This window comes from Mytilus edulis, chromosome 3, assembly GCF_963676685.1.
Source record: "Mytilus edulis chromosome 3, xbMytEdul2.2, whole genome shotgun sequence".
Lineage (NCBI taxonomy): Eukaryota > Metazoa > Mollusca > Bivalvia > Mytilida > Mytilidae > Mytilus > Mytilus edulis.
In genome coordinates, this window is record NC_092346.1 from 86,502,364 (window position 1) to 86,520,855 (window position 18,492).

At 33.1% G+C, this 18,492-nt stretch overlaps 1 protein-coding gene across 1 annotated transcript; it reads left to right on the forward strand.

Annotated features, from left to right (window-relative positions):
• The first annotated feature begins 1,692 nt into the window (after positions 1 to 1,692).
• Positions 1,693 to 14,260, forward strand: LOC139517673 (uncharacterized). Its single transcript, XM_071308959.1, has 8 exons — positions 1,693 to 1,844; positions 7,731 to 7,853; positions 8,627 to 8,797; positions 9,352 to 9,791; positions 10,843 to 11,020; positions 11,692 to 11,871; positions 12,318 to 12,434; positions 14,022 to 14,260. The coding sequence occupies exons 1-8, from the start codon at positions 1,790 to 1,792 to the stop codon at positions 14,138 to 14,140; spliced, it is 1,383 nt and encodes a 460-aa protein (XP_071165060.1). The 5' UTR covers positions 1,693 to 1,789; the 3' UTR covers positions 14,141 to 14,260.
• Positions 14,261 to 18,492: the final 4,232 nt, after the last annotated feature.

Sequence of the window (18,492 nt, forward strand, 5' to 3'; positions counted from 1 at the left end):
CAAATATCTATACTAGAGTTCAGTCATAATGGACGACTTACTAAACTCTGAATTATACACAAGAAACTAAAATTAAAAATCAAACAAGACTAACAAAGGCCAGAGACTCCTGACTTTGGACAGGCGCAAAAATGTATTCATGAATGTTCAGCATACACGAATTTCTATTTATTTCCATTTAACACGTGAGTTTGTGTCTTTATTATATAGTGATCATCTATTACAATTTATATAAATTAATGTGTTTTAAATATTTGATATTTCGGATTGGGGAATATTTGTCGCAGTGCGCAAATATTTTGAGCATGATATATGATATGTAAATAACACGGTATTTTTTAAGCGTGAATAATTTTCTTGTTAAAGTTGAAAATGACTGTACATACTGGCTATTCCTGTTCAACAAGTGGTTGTACTTATTTTATGAATACTTTATTTCCGTTAGAGATAACGTCGAATTAAAATATCACACGACTCTTTAATAGGTTTGAGTACTATGTAGTTCCGGTTCATCAACTCATAAGATGGCTCCTGCATGGTTATCTGAAAGTAAAGTTCCTGATCAACTCATTAGATGGCTGCTGGTTCACTTTGAGTAAAAGTATACTAACGTGTAATCTACTTAAAGTAAATCGTAGAAAATAAACTCTACATCTTAACAAAAGAACTTTGTTTTCAATAGAAAGTGACACCCACTCCGAACAATAATAAAACCAAAAACATAAAAACATAAAAACAATTGCAAACAAAACAAACGCACATAACCTGCACATAAAATAAAAAAATAAAAAGGAAGTTCTGGGACAAAATAAATACTAACTGTTTTGTGATTGATTGATTGTTGGTTGCTTTACGGCGCATGAGCACAAAAAGGCTATATCGCGACGGTTTTGTGAAATGAAGAAAAGAATAAACAACCTGAGATTCATTTTGGTTTCATATTTGATTTGGTAAAAACATATGTTCTTTCCTTGTTTTTTTTTCTAAACCAAATATGTTCCTCTTTCTTGGAGCTAAGAAGAGTTGAGGTACAGATCATCTGTTTTTTTCACATGTGCAAAGTTTTTCCTAGATTTTGTGAAATGTGTTAAAATTTAAGGTATGGGTCATAAATCGACAATTACAAAAAAAAACTGTATCTGAAAAAAATTGCATTCCAAACGTAAAGAGGATTAACAAAAATAAGTTTACAACCACCGATTTTACAATACAAAAACACCCTTTGGTCAAAAAAATAATTAGCGTATGAGAAAAAACGAACATCTGTTACTAGCGAAAAATAACATCATTCTTTTTATTTTTGATCAGGTTCTTATATTGTATGATTGCTTGCGTCAATAGAAAATATTCATTTAGAATTTTACATGACTCGTTTGGAAGGTACTTTAGTTGAATAAAATATTATAAATTGAAGAGAAATTATCAATAATTACTTTAATTAATAACTAATAGAATAATAAAGTGTGGTGGCCCTTACAAAGATAATAAGCCCCCATGATAACATAAGTAATTACATAAATTGGAACATCCAATGATTCGATCCTGCCATTGTTTTAACATGGCTTTTAACACGGCCTTGAAGGTTCTCAATTAAAATTATGTATTTAAACTATTCGTCACGCGTTCAATATTTAAAAACGGATATTTCTCATTGACGGTGAACTTTAATTGATAGCTGGTCATTTCAGATAAACATCGAACATCCCTTAATTGTCAGTGACTGTACATGTACATGTATTATTAAATTAAATGATATTCGGACTTACATGTAACTACACATTCAATCAGCATGGATGGTTATGTTACATACTGTGCTTTCGTAGTATTATACATCTTTATGAATGGTAAGATTTCGCTAATAGTCAAATGTACTAAATATGCACGACACTTGGAATTTATTTAGCAAATTAGCAAATTGCATGCATAATTTTCTAGAATCAACGCTTCCTAAATCTGTCGCTGAAATGGGCTCGCCATATTGGATTCTTTTGTCTAATTTCAAGTTTGAATTGACGAATTAAATGATTTCTGTTCACTAATGAAATTGTTTTAAAAACTTGCCTTTAATTTCTGTGATTTCTATATGCCTTCACTGGGATTCGAACCCATCCATGAATTCTGATACATGTTACTGACATCAACATATCGACGAAACCTCTGGGCTAACAATCGGTTACGATTTTAATGTCTATTTCATATATTTAAATGAATATATGATATACATCGGTACAACAGACACACATGGCATCTGGATATGGAGAAGACGAAAAAGAGTTGAAAAAGTTGTGTCTAATCCATTTGTTTTGAACAATAAAATATGTTTAAACTACAGGGCTTCTACCTTTATATATACGTAAAAGCCAAACGAATAGTATGAATTGGTAGCTACGAGGTTTCATGGTTAAGATAAATGAGTGTAATACCGCAGTCTCACTAGGCCACGATCGCACTACGACCTGTGAAAAAAAATGAAAATTTTTATGATGTAGTGATGAGCGTGGCCAACTTTGAACATGTTCAAAACAATCGTGGTGCGGTCGTGGCGAAATCAGGTCGCAATAGAAGCGTAGTGAGAGCGCAGTAAGGTCGTAGTAAGATCGCGAAGGTCACTGTACCATCGTAGCGAGAGCGTGATTCTATTCGGAGAGACTGCGGTAAAATCTCACAGCGACGTTATTACGACCTCACTACGATCATCACGTTCTCATCGCGACCCAACTACGCTTCCACTACGACTAAACCACGTTTACACCACGCTGACACCATAGTACGATTATAGCACGCCCTTGCCGTCCTCATTACGCTCTTCTTACGAACTGATTACGTTCATACTACGACCATTAATCTCATTGTTATTTTCACATAAAATATATTAAATCTCTCCAGGTTTAGTTCGTCTGTATGTACTTATACTTCTTATCCCTTTTCTCTAACGGCTCAAAAATACTTCTCGTTTTTAAATAGATTAGACCGTTGGTATTGTTTCTGCTAAATTTACGTATTGACCAGAAATAGAAGGAATGGAACTGTATTGATATGGAACACGATGTTAGCGTTTTTGCTGAGAACGTAGTAAGATCGCGGTATGAACGTAGTATAATCGTGGTAAGAACGTGCTATAATCGCAGTAGAAGCGTGGTAAGATCGTGTTGCAATCCGATAACTCGTGATATGGTCGTAGTGAGAACGTGGTGAGCGTTGAAAGATCTTGATAAGCGTAGTGGGGTCGCAGAATAAGCGCGGTGAGAACGTGGTATAATCGTAGCGGGATCGTTGTAGAAGACTAATGGGGAAGTAGTAGCATCGTGAAACCAACAGAAATTTTCATTTTCATGCCGCTCATACCGTGACCTCACGACGATCTGAATTTATTTTAGATCGCGGTGAGCGTGGTGCGATCGTGGTCTAGTGAGACTTGGGCTTAACGTACGGACTTGTATTTTTAGGTTCGAATCTCTGAATTCTCTTTGTTGTCCCTATTCTCTACTTTTCCAGTTTTTGTTCTTGTTTTCTATGTTATTGTTGATAATTTGTGGATAATTTGTGTAATAAAAGCGAGTTTGGTCGGTTATTTTTGGATCATTGTTGGCTATTCTACATGTTTAAAGCAAAAATGATTACATTCTCATGATTTGTCCATTTTTGTTTTATAAATTAATATAATATGATTTCATCTGTTAACTGTTAATTCGTAAATTCCAAGGTGCCTAGAATTAGGCTATTTGTTAGAAATTTCGGAAACACACTTATTATATGCACTATATATATAGATGTTCTTTGTCGGGTTGTATTCCCTTTGACACATTCACAATTTTAATAGAAATAAGTTCGAATATATCTTATTTTGTAAAAACAGACAATATTCAGATGCCTGATAGTATGAAGATCTATTAGGACAGACGTGTTGTGTTATAATATATTTGAATTATGCGTATGGTCCAAATATTCATACGGTCCGGAACAGTTATTCACTGGGGTAAAGCTGATGACCGTAACTGCATTCACGGTCATCCCAAGATGTCGGATGAAAAATTAGGTCAGTTTCTGTATTGTCTGTTAAAGTGTTTCTATATCATTTTCTTTACAAATCATACATTGAAACGATGTAAATTTATAAAAGAATCACTCGAAAATCACTAATTACTTCCGAGAAATGTGCATGAAACGGGAAATTCTATTTGAAAAAATCGTTAAGATGACCGTAAATCATAATCAAAATATTTTCAAGATGACCGTAACATAAAACAAGGATGACCGTGATTGGTAAAAAGATGACCGTAACTTGTAAAGGATGACCGTAATTTGTAAAGACTAACTGTAATTTATATAGGACGACCGTAACTTTTATAGGATGACCATCAATTCTAAGAAATATCCGTATTTTAACACAAATTGACAGCGATACGACGAAAATTTGAAGAAACATGAATGTGTCCCTAGTACACGGATGCCTCATCTACACTATCATTTTCTATGTTTAGTGGACTATGAAAATGGGATAAAACTGTAATTTGGCATTAGAATTAAAAAGATCATACCATAGGGAAAATGTGTACTAAGTTTCAATTTTATTTAACTTGAAGCTGGACAAACGGACAAACAAACAGACGAACGTACGCACAGACCAGAAAAACATAATGCCAATAAATGGAGCATTAAAAACATTAATAATAAATACGAATATTTGGTAATCGAGCCCATGTGTATGGTTCCAGAGGAAGCAGATTAAAATCTTAATTTGTCTTGATATATGCAGGCGGAAACACTTATGAAATAGAACAAAAGAATCGAAGCTCTGTGTTTATCGAGAAAGCGATAAATGTTAACTGTAATGTTTGATATAGTAACAAAATTTTAAAAAGTTAATAGAAACAAATAAAACGACAATTTTCTTATTTTAAAAACACCATTTGCATAAGTTTTCAATGTATCTATTACATAGTAATGCAAAACAATAAGATATCAAGTCGACGACATGGTTCTTATCGGGGCCTTTTATAGCTGACTATGCGGTATAGGCTTTGCTCATTGTTGAAGGCCTTACGGTTACCTATAGTTGTTAATGTTTGTGTCATTTTGGTCTTTTCTGGATAGTTGTCTCATTGGCAATAATACCACATCTTCTTTTTTATATATAGTATCTATAAGTTGGATGTAGAAAATGCATAACCTCCGATTTTTTTTTATCACGGACGGAGAACATATCAATCTTTTAGTTCAGAAATTTTCGTGTCTGCCCTTCCATTATGTGAATCTAGAAAAAAATCCCCAAAACAGGTAACGATTGTATCGAAAAGAGAAAAATCGAGTGCACCTTTTTATGTTAGGGCATGTTTGGGGTGTATATTTTGTCTTTAAAACGTACAAAGCAAGAGTATTTTATATAGCATCTCGCTTCAGATTCTATCATTATTATATATCAAATCTACAGGTTGATTTTATAACGTAACAAAATGACAGTACGAAAAGATGAAATATATGGGTCAAGTGAAATACCTATCTAATGAATCACAAAAACAGAGTAGGTGTGTTCGAATAGCTATTTTTTCTAAAAGTACTTGACGACAGTCTTTTAATTTGGATGATGAAAATGGATATCTTCGAATTAATATGATTTTCTTGTGTGTGATAACTAGGGTTTATAAATCTTCAACCACTGAAAATGTGTAGTCTGCCCTTCCACGAAATATTTAATTAGAATTTTTTTAAATGCTTAATTATTTTCAAAAATTCCATCTGACATCCGAACAGACAATATTTTTGAATATTTGAAAGTTGAATCAATGCAGACAAGATCATTAACTAATGCTCATTAGCTAGTAGATACATTTGTCTTTTAAAATATAACTGACATATAACTATCGATCGTAATGGTGCTATGTGGATAAATTTATCACTTTTCAAGAGCAAAATTGGCAGAGCGTCATCCCTACAATGGCTTCCATTTCTACGATTGTGAGCATGAACTGGCGTAATGGGGAGATAATTTTGAAGAAGTAGAATCCTGACTGTATGAATAACATTTCTGTATATATACAAATTGACAACGTTCCGCCTTGTGATACGCTTTTCGTACAATACTATTTTAAGGATCTACTTTGCTGGAGCTCACCTTAACTAGTTTATTTGAATGATATTTTCAAAATATTTCTGTTATTTTATTTGCACGACAAAATGAAAGACGATATAATATCAATGGGTGTACATGCAATTTTTTGGCATTTTTAAAAATGTGTATTTATTATATGTCATTAAAAGAGATCCCAGAAACACACAAAAAATCTTTTGTCGAGCAGTTGAAGGCTGTGTACCGCATTTTTTTCATTATGCTTGTAAGGTGTCATTTTATCGCGCTTTTGTAGCTTTTGTAGCATGTTTTCCCTTCCTGTTCATTTGCATGTCTTTTGGCAAATTCATTTTAAAAATTAAACCCTCTACTGTAAACAAAAAAAATACATATGGTAATCTTTTCATTTGAAGCACTTCTTATTTTCTTCTACTTAGATAAAACTCTCATATTAATATGTGTATACCAACACGATTAATCATTTTATACAAAAAGATAGTTATATAAATACGGATATTTCTTAGAATTGAGGGTCATCCTTTAAAAGTTACGGTCATCATTTACAAATTACGGTCATCTTAAAAGCAGTTACGGTCAGCCTTGTTATGAATCGCTAATTCTGTTACGGTCATCTAGATTGTGATTTACGGTCATCTTGGCGATTTTTTCAAATCGAATTTCCCGTTTCATGCACATTTCTCAGAAGTAATTAGTGATTTCCGAGTGATTCTTTTATAAATTTACATCGTTTCAATGTATGATTTGTAAAGAAAATGATATAGAAACACCTTAACAGACAATACAGAAACTGACCTAATTTTTCATCCGACATCTTGGGATGACCGTGAATGCAGTTACGGTCATCAGCTTTACCCCAGTGGTTATTTAAACTCACTTACAATACCTTCTAATTAAGAATAGGCGTTAATTTGTACAAGATATTAACACTATAGTTTAAGTTATAGATACAACGGATAAGCGTTGATTCGTGAAAAACAAACCATTCGCCCTCTTGGCTCATGGTTTCTTTTTCAAGAATGGGCGAATGGTTTGTTTTTTATGAATCAACGCTTATCCATTGTACAAAAATGTATCTATATCACTTTAACATGTTAAAGCTTGTTATGCGGTATTGTGTTTTTTTTAGTTATTGAAGTTTGTACGTTGACTTATAGGTTCTAACTTCTATGTACATGTATGTCATTTGGTCTTTGGGGAATACTGTATAAATATGCAGATATTAGTCAACTCAGTTTTTCTTAACATCAATTATCATAATGATTTAAATTAAAAATATTCAATTAACTATATCATAAATTAATTTAAATAGGAAAAAAAAATATTAAAAGGAAAACTTTCGAAGCAACAAGGATTGACATTTTCTCTAACTTTTGCTGAACTTTCATTTAGCTGTTTAGTCTATATTTTTCCTATAATATATTTACTTCGTATACTTTCTAAATATGAGTATTCAGTGGAACTCATTATCAGTTCTAATAGGCTCAATCTTCATGTTGAATTATCTACTAAATGCATGATGACTATTTGTTTGTAAATGGTATTAAGTTTATCAGGAGATTGCTGTTTGGGAACTTTCATTTTTTTAAAGCACACAGAAACACAATGTTCTGTCTGATCAATTATTTTTATTTTCATTTGATAGCTGAAGCCAAACAGTTCTCACGAAGTCAGAGGAGTCCTCGAATAGAATTTATTGACAACAAAGGAATTTATACTGAAGCCAGTTACTATACTTTAACGTTAAATCTTACAAGCGACGAACATGGTAAGACTGTAAAAAACAAGACTGATTAAACAATCAACTTATTGAAAAATAATTTATAAATGGAACAAAATATGTACAAGACGAGTCCTTATTACCTATAACAATTTTCTGTGTTATGCGAATGGCATTTTTATTTACATTACTTGTATCTTTTAGTATTGAGACAAAATATATTGAAAAAAATATTGTGGAAAAGAAATATTTCTCAGAATATTGATTAAAGTAGAAACAAGTAACCAGTATTTTAATAACCTTTCACCGAAAAACTAGTTATGTCGCTAGTTTTATTGATTGATTGATTGATTGATTGTTGGTTGCTTAACGTCCTCGCTAGTTTTATCAGCACTCTTTGGGATGATAAGACAAACAAAATGCATTCGCCTATGTGCTGTTCTGTATGTTTAATTTTACATGTAAAATACCAACGAAAACATGGAAATAAATGTATTTTGTCAGAATGAAGAGAGTTTGTAAATATCAAATAAATCGCTACAACAAAGAGAAAAAAAACCAACACATTTGGCGGAAAATATAAAACAAAGAAATATCGAAAACTAAAATTATTAGTTTATAATTTTACTTGCGTTTAAAGTTAAATTTTCATAAAGACACGAAAGCAAAAATATGAATCGGAAGGAAAAATGCATTAGAAGTAGAATTTGGAAACTCAAATAGAGTGAGAATGCCTATACAGAACGTATCAATGTTATTCGTACTCAAAACTCCTATGCTGATTTGAAGTCACTCTTAAAATATGCCATCAAATACTTCAGCTTCCCCCTCAAGCTACAGTAGTCTACGTCCAGGGCAAGCGACATCAACTCATAGTTGTGACAACGTCAGAAGGGTTCCAGATTCTCTCCGAAGAGCATCCAACATACAACCAAACGGACTTTCAAATTTTTATCAAAAGTACACTGAAGCATACGGGATTCCTATTTTAGGTAGGGTAATACTGTTTTTTATAAACTTTTGCAATACCTAAAATTAGATGCTACTTTTTGTATCACTGAAAAGACTTGGCGAATGACTATTATACATTGTAATAAGATTATTTGTATCCACTTTTTCTGTACTATAGCGAAAAGTTTATAAAGCAGGATGTTGAAAAACAAAATATAAAGACATCGTGTCTAGATAAAGCTAGCTGGTGTTAAAGGGTTTAAATGTACAACATGGTTTTAGAAAAAAATAACCAAAATTATCCGTTGATCATGTCCAATAATGTTATTCATAAACCACTGGTATATTTTTTGTTTGAAACAAATTAGGTTTATTTTGTGTATACATTCTAAATACTTATAAATCTGTATAATGTTTCACTTTTCATATAACAATTTATATTTTAAGTGTTTGTTAAGGCTCTGTATGTAAAGCCGTACTACGGCCTATGTTTACTTTTTATATATTGTGACTTTGATGGAGAGTTGTCTCATTGGCACTCATACCATATCTTCTTATTTCTATACATACACGTACATGTATATATCTCTTCTAGCATCACGGAATGTTCCTGATGGCGCATTGAAACGTGCTTGTTATATAACCAGATTTGTGTTTGCTGATAACTATGCTGTGCGCAATTCTTTCTACAAAAGATCAGGAAGGACTGCTGTCATAGGACAACGCGAAGGAACGACTAACATCCCTGAGCACAGTTTTCTTCCTGCATGGTGGAATCAAAGAGCACGTGGATTAGGAGCGACAGACTACGCACCAGTTTCCACTGGCGGAGAGGAGAATTTATTGTGTTATCAAAATGATCGATACCGGAGTGAAGATATATATTTGCACGAGTTTTCGCATGGCGTTCACAATTTAGGTGCAAAGTATGCAATAAGGGGATGGAATCAAAGACTAATAAGTCAATATGCAAACGCTAAACGCAGAGGTCTTTGGGCTAGAACGTATTCCATGAGTACAGTGGAGGAATATTTTGTAAGTTAATATCTGCGTAAAACAGTACGATTTATATTTCATATAACAAAGCAAAGCTGTTAAAGGCCAGACATGCGTTTTGTCTACAAGAAACTTACCAGGGGCGCTCGAAACAAAGCAGTCAAAAGGACAAATAAATACAGGTTGACTAACATTGCAAAAGTTTCAGAATATTGTTCAAAATATAGACAGTTTATCGACCAGAAAATCAGTTTATTTGTACAATTATAGCTTTTATTAGGCCAATAAGATAAACTTGCCACGTCGGTGCATTTTTATAGCTGACTATGCGGTATGCGTTTCTTTTTGTAGGCCGTGTGGTGACCTAAACTTGGGTACTGATATATGAACTTTGGTGGTAGATAATAATCTTGTCCATACTTTACTCCTCCATATATCTGTATTTTCGTATTGTCCTTGTTTATGACGCCAGAGTGACAAAACAACTCAGTATGAATAAATGAAAATAAAACCAGCTCCTACATGAGTACATAGTATTCACAGGCACTTGTCTCAGAAAACAATTTCCTATATACCTTAATCAAGGTATATAGGATTTTTTTTTCTGAAACAAGTGCCTGTGATAGTATTGTTAAATTTAAATCACTGAAAGTATATAGTATTACAATATATAAGCAACAAATCTAATATTGATTCAATTGACGTAAAACAATAATACATGAGTATCACAGGCACTTGTCTCAGGGAAAAAAATTCCTATATACCTTAATAAAATTAACGGTATCAATTTTCTTGCACCAGATGCGCATTTCGACAATACATGTCTCTTCAGTGATGCTCGTGGCCAAAATATTTGAAATCCAAAGTTTATATAAAAGATGAAGAGCTATAATCCAAAAGGTCCAAAAAGTATAGCCAAATCCGTGAAAGGAATCAGAGCTTTGCATGAGGGAGATACATTCCTTAATTTATAATAATTCCTATATACCTTAATAGTTATTCCTATATACCTTAATAGTTATATTAAGGTATATAGGATTTTTTTTTCTGAGACAAGTGCCTGTGATGAGTATATCATTTTTTTTCACAGGCAGAGGGAGTTCAGAGTTTCTTCAATGCGAACGACTATAGCAATCCACCGAATGGTATCCATGGGACTATTGACACAAGAGATAAACTAAGAGCATATGATCCTGTCTTGTATGGTCTAATAGAGGAAGTGTTTCCTTGTAAAAATACATATTTGAAGAGATGTGGCTCAAGTAGAGGTACATTGACTTGATATTATAAATATATAATGGATACATTTCATACCTAAATCCCGGAATATTGTAGGTTTATTTTGAGAAATGTGATACTAAACCCTTAACGGGAGGGATTGTGCTTGATATTGATATGATGATAATATAATCTTTCTACCAGTTTAATTGATGTCTGGAGCTGGCATGTCAGTAACTGCTAATAGTCCTTTGTTAATTTATGTATTATTGTCATTTTGTTTTGTTTCTTTTGTTACCTACAATGCATTTTGACATCGGACACGGGCTTCTTTTAAACTGGGTTTTACTGTGCGCATTTTTGTGTGTTTGTTTTTCTGCATTGACTAGTTAAGTATACACCCTTGCATTTGTTATTTCTAAACTGCCTCTCAATAAATAAAATTAACATAAGCGACTCATTTGTTTGCTTTCAAATGAGGTATCTGGTGCATTTCTCATACATGTACATGAAATGCTTTCATAATGTAATTTTACTTTATAAGTTAAACATATTGTGGTAAACGGGAGATAATCACATTTAAACCATGTGTCATGGTCCGTCACACTAGCTGAATACATTTGTATCTCTAAATCTACTATATAAATATGTGTAAACACTAATAATACATAAAGTCATTGCATAAATAATCTGTATATCAATGTTTTTTTTTCATTTTCAGATTCTGAAGCGGCCCAGAAATTCAAAATAAACTGTGACAGTAACGGCGGCGGAACAGTGACCGGGGGTGGTAACGGCAATGGTGGTGGTACAGGCACTGGTGGAGGGAATGGCAATGGAGGGGGCACCGGAGGTGGTGGAGGGACCGGGGGTGGAAACGGCAATGGTGGTGGCACTGGAGGTAGAGGTTACACTAACTATGACATAATATATATAATCTCAGACATTTGGTAATGTCATGATTAAGACATAAAACTTTGTTCAAATTTTTCTTTAAAGTCGCTTCACATTTTATCATTAAAGTCTGTCATAGTTTAATGTTCGTATTTTTTCATTTGCTCATCATGGTTGTAGGTCGTGTAGTTTTCCTATAGTTCATCCTCGCCTTGTTGCATGCTGTTTAACAGTTTGTATAACAGAATGAGGAATACATGTTCTGGCGTGCGCTAATACACAGTACTTGTAGTATATCTAGTTTCACTTCCTTTAACCGACTTATTTCATGAAACCAGTGAAGTTGTGTCGTTGACATTAGATTGGATGAACAATGATTGTTTAAGATTTTGTATATATACTGTAAGTTATATACAAAAAGATACTATTGTATTGTATACTAATATATTACAGACTGTTCAGATAACAACCAGAGTTGTCAGAGTTGGGCTGCAAGGAATGAATGTTCCAGGAATCCTGGTTATATGCTAGTTAACTGCAAGAAAAGTTGTAATAAATGTGGCGGAAGTGGTATGTTTACTATTACATAAAACTAAGACGACAGTAATTTACCGATATTCAAATCTATTATTTTGAGTAGGAAGAGACAAATTAAGGTAACAAACAGCAACTGAGAATCAATGCTCTTCAACTTCGTACTTTATTTGGTCTTTTTAACATTTTTGGATTCAAGCGTCACTGATGAGTCTTTTGTAGACGGAACGCGCGTCTGGCGTAAATACAAAATTTAATCCGGGTATCTATGATGAGTTTATTATATATGAACTCATAAAGGAGTAAGACTGAGTGCGTTGACAGGTTAAGTATCTCTTGCTATGCATGGAATACCCATCATGCGAATTTACTCAGTTAAAATGTCTCAATCGGTGACATTCACAGATCAAGTATCTCTTGCTATGCATGGAATACTCATAATGCGAATTTACTCAGTTAAAGTGTCTTAATCGGTGACATTCACAGATCAGACTATACGGGTATATAATTACATTAGATAACGAAAACAAATTACTAGAGAGGTGGGATACCGACACATTGTATTTGTGAACCAAATCGTGATGGCGATGGTAAAACATATGTATTGTAGATTTCGTCGATTTCGGTCGTTCTTTCTCTTTACTATGTTGGAGCAGATTTTGTATAAGTAGAAATGTAATGTGTAAAGTCCGTATAGAGTGAACATTTACGGGGTTAACGAATTAGCTCAACATATAGACGTCATACAATGATAGAGAATATTGTACTGCCGTGAAGAAGGAAAATGCCAGATGTAGAAAATTGAAATCATCATGTATGTCATAAATTCTAGTTTGATTTCGTCCATCTTTGGCAATTACAAGATCAAGTAGTATTCTCAATTTCAAGTTTACTGGGATATGTGCAATGATTGAAATGTGGGTTATGGAGTTACAGAACACCTTCAAACTAATATAGAAATTTAAAGACTTTGCAAGCCGACCGGTATTAGTTTGGAATGAATCCCTATTATAAAATCGAATGGAAGCTACAATATAATCCACAAAGTTCAACAAATATGTTGTCGACCAAAAGTCCAGCTGTGTGATGACTGAATTTTCATTTTCGGTGTATTTGTTAGGGGAATTAGTAAAAAAGAATTATGTCTAGTTAACAATATTGTCAAAAAACATATCTAGCACACAACAAGACAATATCATTTCCGCTTTGTAATGAACATTTTTAATGTATTTTTATGGAACCATTTATCAATGTCTGTTTAAAAAAAAAACCGAAAGAAACAATAACGATACAAGTCTTTAAAACATAAATAATTATTTTCATCTTTATTGTGAAAAAATTATAATATATCATGGTCCACGTATCCAATAATATCTGATTATCGGATGTCGATAGCTTTTTGTTACACTTAAGAAAGTAAACAACTTTACTGTACAGTCTAAATATTCTAATTTGAGTTTAAAGTCTCATAACATGTTACAACTGTACGACAGACATTTTTCATTGCATTACTTAGTTATATTTAAATAGGTTATATGGACAGGTTATCTCCGGGTCATTATGTTGTACTTATATTATTTGTAAATTGTCTGCATTTATTTTACGTTTTTTTTTTACATTCAGGGGGCTCATACTGCGAGGATAACAACAGAAATTGCCGGAGTTGGGCATCCATGGGTGAATGCAGTAATAATCCTGGATTCATGCTTCAAAACTGCAAGAAGAGTTGCAACTCATGCTAGATGTTTCGAACACGATAAAATATTTGACTAATGCTTTCAAAATAAATCATTTAACTTCTTTAACACTTGTATTGTATTGCATGTACTTGGAATATTGAAAGATAAACAAACCCCAAAGACTTTCTTTGACTCAATTACACCAAAACATATTCAGTATTGATGTTTTCTCTTGGAAATTGAACTTTGAAAATCAAAACAGAAAACAACAAGAATGACTGTGTGTTCATAGTACCCGGATGCCCCACTCGCACTATCATTTTCTATGTTCAGTGGACCGTGAAATTGGGGTAAAAAATCTAATTTGACATTTAAATTAGAAAGGTCATATCAAAGGGAACATGTATACCAAGTTTCAAGTTGATTGGACTTCAACTTCATCAAAAACCACCTTGACCAAAAGCTTTAACCTGAAGCGGGACAGACGGACGTACGAATGGACGAACGAACGGACACACCTCTATTGTCATTTTTAACCGCCGTGTCAATACTATAGCAGGTCAGCTCAGTAACTCAGTGATTCGGTACTTGAATGTTCAGTAAAGTGGTACTGTGTATGGTATTGCTACCACTGTGTCAAAACCTCTGTTGGTAGACTGTTAGTACCCGAGGGTAACCACAACTCCGTGATATTTTAGCTAAATTTTTTTCTCACTTTACTACATCCTCAAGGGATAATCAAGGTCGAAACAAAACTGAGGGCATCCCATGAAATTCAAAAATGAGTAATATCGGATGCATCTATTTTATTTTTCTCTCTACTGGATCACAGATATTATATCCATGTTTCATCTCATAGTGACACAATATAGTAATTTAAAATAGATATACATTTTTTTAGGAAGATGTGGTATGAGTGCCAAATGAGACAACTCTCCATCCAAATAACAATTTATAAAAGTAAACGATTATAGGTTAAGGCATAATTTTAAACTCTCAGAAGTTCGAGACATCTAAATTTTGAAAATATGCCTCACAACTCTATGTTTGACCTTATTAAAATAAAGTAGTGCATGTGGTCTTCCCATTCTAATATAAAAAAAATTCTCACGAAACTACATAGTAAAAGTGGCACAGTTTTAGCAGTGAATGAGATCCTTTACAAAATTGTATTGTTTAAAAGGGAAATATTATGTACATTAAGAATTTACCAAAACTGGATTATCTCCAATAAAATCCACCCAAATATTTCATTACGATTGAGAAAACCTGGGCCTAAGATATGATGTCTCAGTAATAATTCCCACGTAACAGTAAACATAACGCCCTGTATGCAAATATCTATTTTATATTTGCTCTTCGCTGTTATTAAAGGGACACTAGCTGTCAAACTCATGCTCACAGATTTTACTCGAATTCTGATATTTGATTAAGTCTAAAATTCACAATTAACATGAGCTCGATAATATGTCACTTCGTTTCGTGTGTATTTTAGTATAGTCTAATGACCTATCGAGTTGACCCCGAAGTCCTCCGATGACCATATAAACGATGTAAAAATAAATGAAGATAAAAAATAGATTAAGCGAACTCGTGCAATTGGATTTGTCTATGTCTGTTTAATTCAATATTATATAGTAAAAGTATAATATGTTTATCATCGTTTTTACCTGTATATGAATGATTTTTTTGTGTGAGTCGAATCAGTCAATCAAATGATTTACCTTTGTTTCACTTTCAATGTTGACATTCTTTTCCTTAAAATAACTTTACACGCACATCTCATGCGTTTCATTCTCTAGCTAATGGGTTAAATTGAAGTTCACACGGATACCGATTCAATGCGGTAGACTTTTTCACTTGCAAGTGAATAATTTATCATCAATGTTTCTTAGTTTATTTTGACAAAATTAAACCATACTGGCTGCTAAATGCGAATAATTATTTCACTATTTCAGATTTGTTATATATCTCGTAGCTAGTGTCCCTTTAAACCTCTTTGATGTGTTTGATGAACTCCGTTTTAGGTTACTTTGCCCTGTTAAAATCCTATGAGAATACCGTAATACCTGATTGTTCTTTATTGATACGTTACTCATCCATGACACAACTTGCAAAACAAAAAAAGATACCAAAAACAAAAACAAAAACGCTTTTATTGATGTTCTCCATCTCAGCAGTCAAAGAGAGGCCTTCAACACTGAGTAGTCTAAGTCGTTTAAAGCCATAGAATTTACTTTTGGAAATTGCTTTTTCTGTAATTACTGAAGTGCAACCTTTAAAGTTTTGAAGATATTAGTAAAAAAACAAATAGTTGGTAAAAATTGCCATTTAAGAACAAGATCACCATTAAGTCTGACGGTTTTGGACATTTGACTATATCGAGTTTGATTATTAATTAATTTTTGCCCTGTAAAGTGTCCATCTATCTATATACAATGTAATATAGTAAATAAGATAATAGGCAAAACTCCTAAAAATAGTTTTGAAAATGAGAGACAAAAATGAAGAAAAAAATGCATTTTTTTTCACTGAGGGCAATAAATCATATATGAAGTCAGCTGACAGTAAGTAGATCTCGACATTTTCTCTTTCTATAGTGCTTTTAATTATAATGAAATTTGATGCGGCTGTCATACAAGGAGAAGTTTAGCGCTGTAAAACCAGGTTCAATCCACCATTTTCTGCATTTGAAAATGCCTGTACCAAGCCAGGCATATGACAGTTGCTGTCCATTCGTTTGATGTGTTTTATCATTTTATTTTGCCATTTGATTAGGAACTTTTTGTTTTGATGAATTTTCCTTGGAGTTCAGTACTTTTGTGATTTTACTTTTTTGTCGTACGCAATTTTTAAACTACAAGATACATTTAATTGTAACATGGATAAAAATGAATAACCAATGTTCTAATTTCCATAGTTTGGCATTGCACAAGGTCGTGTTTTTTTTTCTTACTGTTTATGACTCGCTTTTACACTAAATTAATCGGAAGTTTACTGACTGATAATTTAATCTTTGATACACGATTATTTTAAGTAGTCGTTATTGGCAATTTGAACTAGCTGTCCGTAACTATGAGTGCTCTCAGATCTGTACTTAGTATCTTTATGGATTTGGGATGTATAAAAACCCATCTACGTCCACTCTGTGTATGTGTTATATGTATTTCCATTTATATCCATTTAAAGAGCTAAGCCTTTTTCAACTGATTTTTATATTTGGTTCATATACTGTACTGTTACACAACTGTCTTAGATTAGAAGATAATTTAGTGCTCACAAATATGTTTAACACCACTTATCTCTTTTGTCTGTTCCAAGTCAGGAGCATGAAGTTCAGTAGTCCTAGCTGGTTCATGTCTGTCATATTTGTTTTTCGTAAGTCGTTTTGTTATAAATTAGGCACTTGGTTTACACAATTGAATTATTTCATACTTTTCATGTTGATAAAGAAAAGAAGATGAGGTATGATTGCCAATGAGACAACTCTCCACAAGAGACCAACATGACACAGAAATGAATAACTATAAGTCACCGTACGGCATTCAACAATGAGCAAAGTCCATACCGTATAGTCGGTTGTAAAAGGCCCGAAATGACAATGTAAAACAATTCAAATGAGAAAACTATCGGCCTTATTTATGTAAAAAAAAATGAACGAAAAACAAATATGTAACACATAAACAAACGACAACTACTGAATATACAGGCTCCTGACCTGGGACAGGCACATACATAAATAATGTGGCGGGGTTAAACATGTTAGCGGGATCCCAACCCTCCCCTAACCTGGGACAGTGGTATAACAGTACAACATAAGAACGAACTATAAAAAGTTGAAAAAGGCTTAACTCATCAGATGGACAAAACTATAAGTGGACGTGGCCGGGTACTTATACATCCCGACACAAAAAGACACAATGAACAGATCTGAGAGTACTCGCAGTTATCTGACAGCTAATTCAAAGCCACTAACAACTAATAAAAAAATCATGCATCTAAGACTAAACTATCAATCCGTACACATCCAACATCCAATGGATTTAGTGTAAAGACACCGTAAACAGCCAGAGAAAAACATGACCTTGTGCAATGCCAAGTTACAGGTATCGACAGATTGTAGATCCATGAATATGTATATATATAACACACTAGTAAAATTTAGTTAGCTTTTAATCTACTGATAACAAAATCAATATTTATTCCAATAAAAACAATATTCAATGATCTTATTACGGTGTTGAATAGGTAACCTGTTAGAATAAGTTTTTTTGCTAGTAGTCTGTTGTCTGTTGTCATTTATGTATTATTGGTATAACAGTAAACATAAGAACGAACTATAAAAATCGGTTGAAAAGGCTTAACTCATCAGATGGACAACCATACAAGTGAACGTGGCCGGGTACTTGTACATC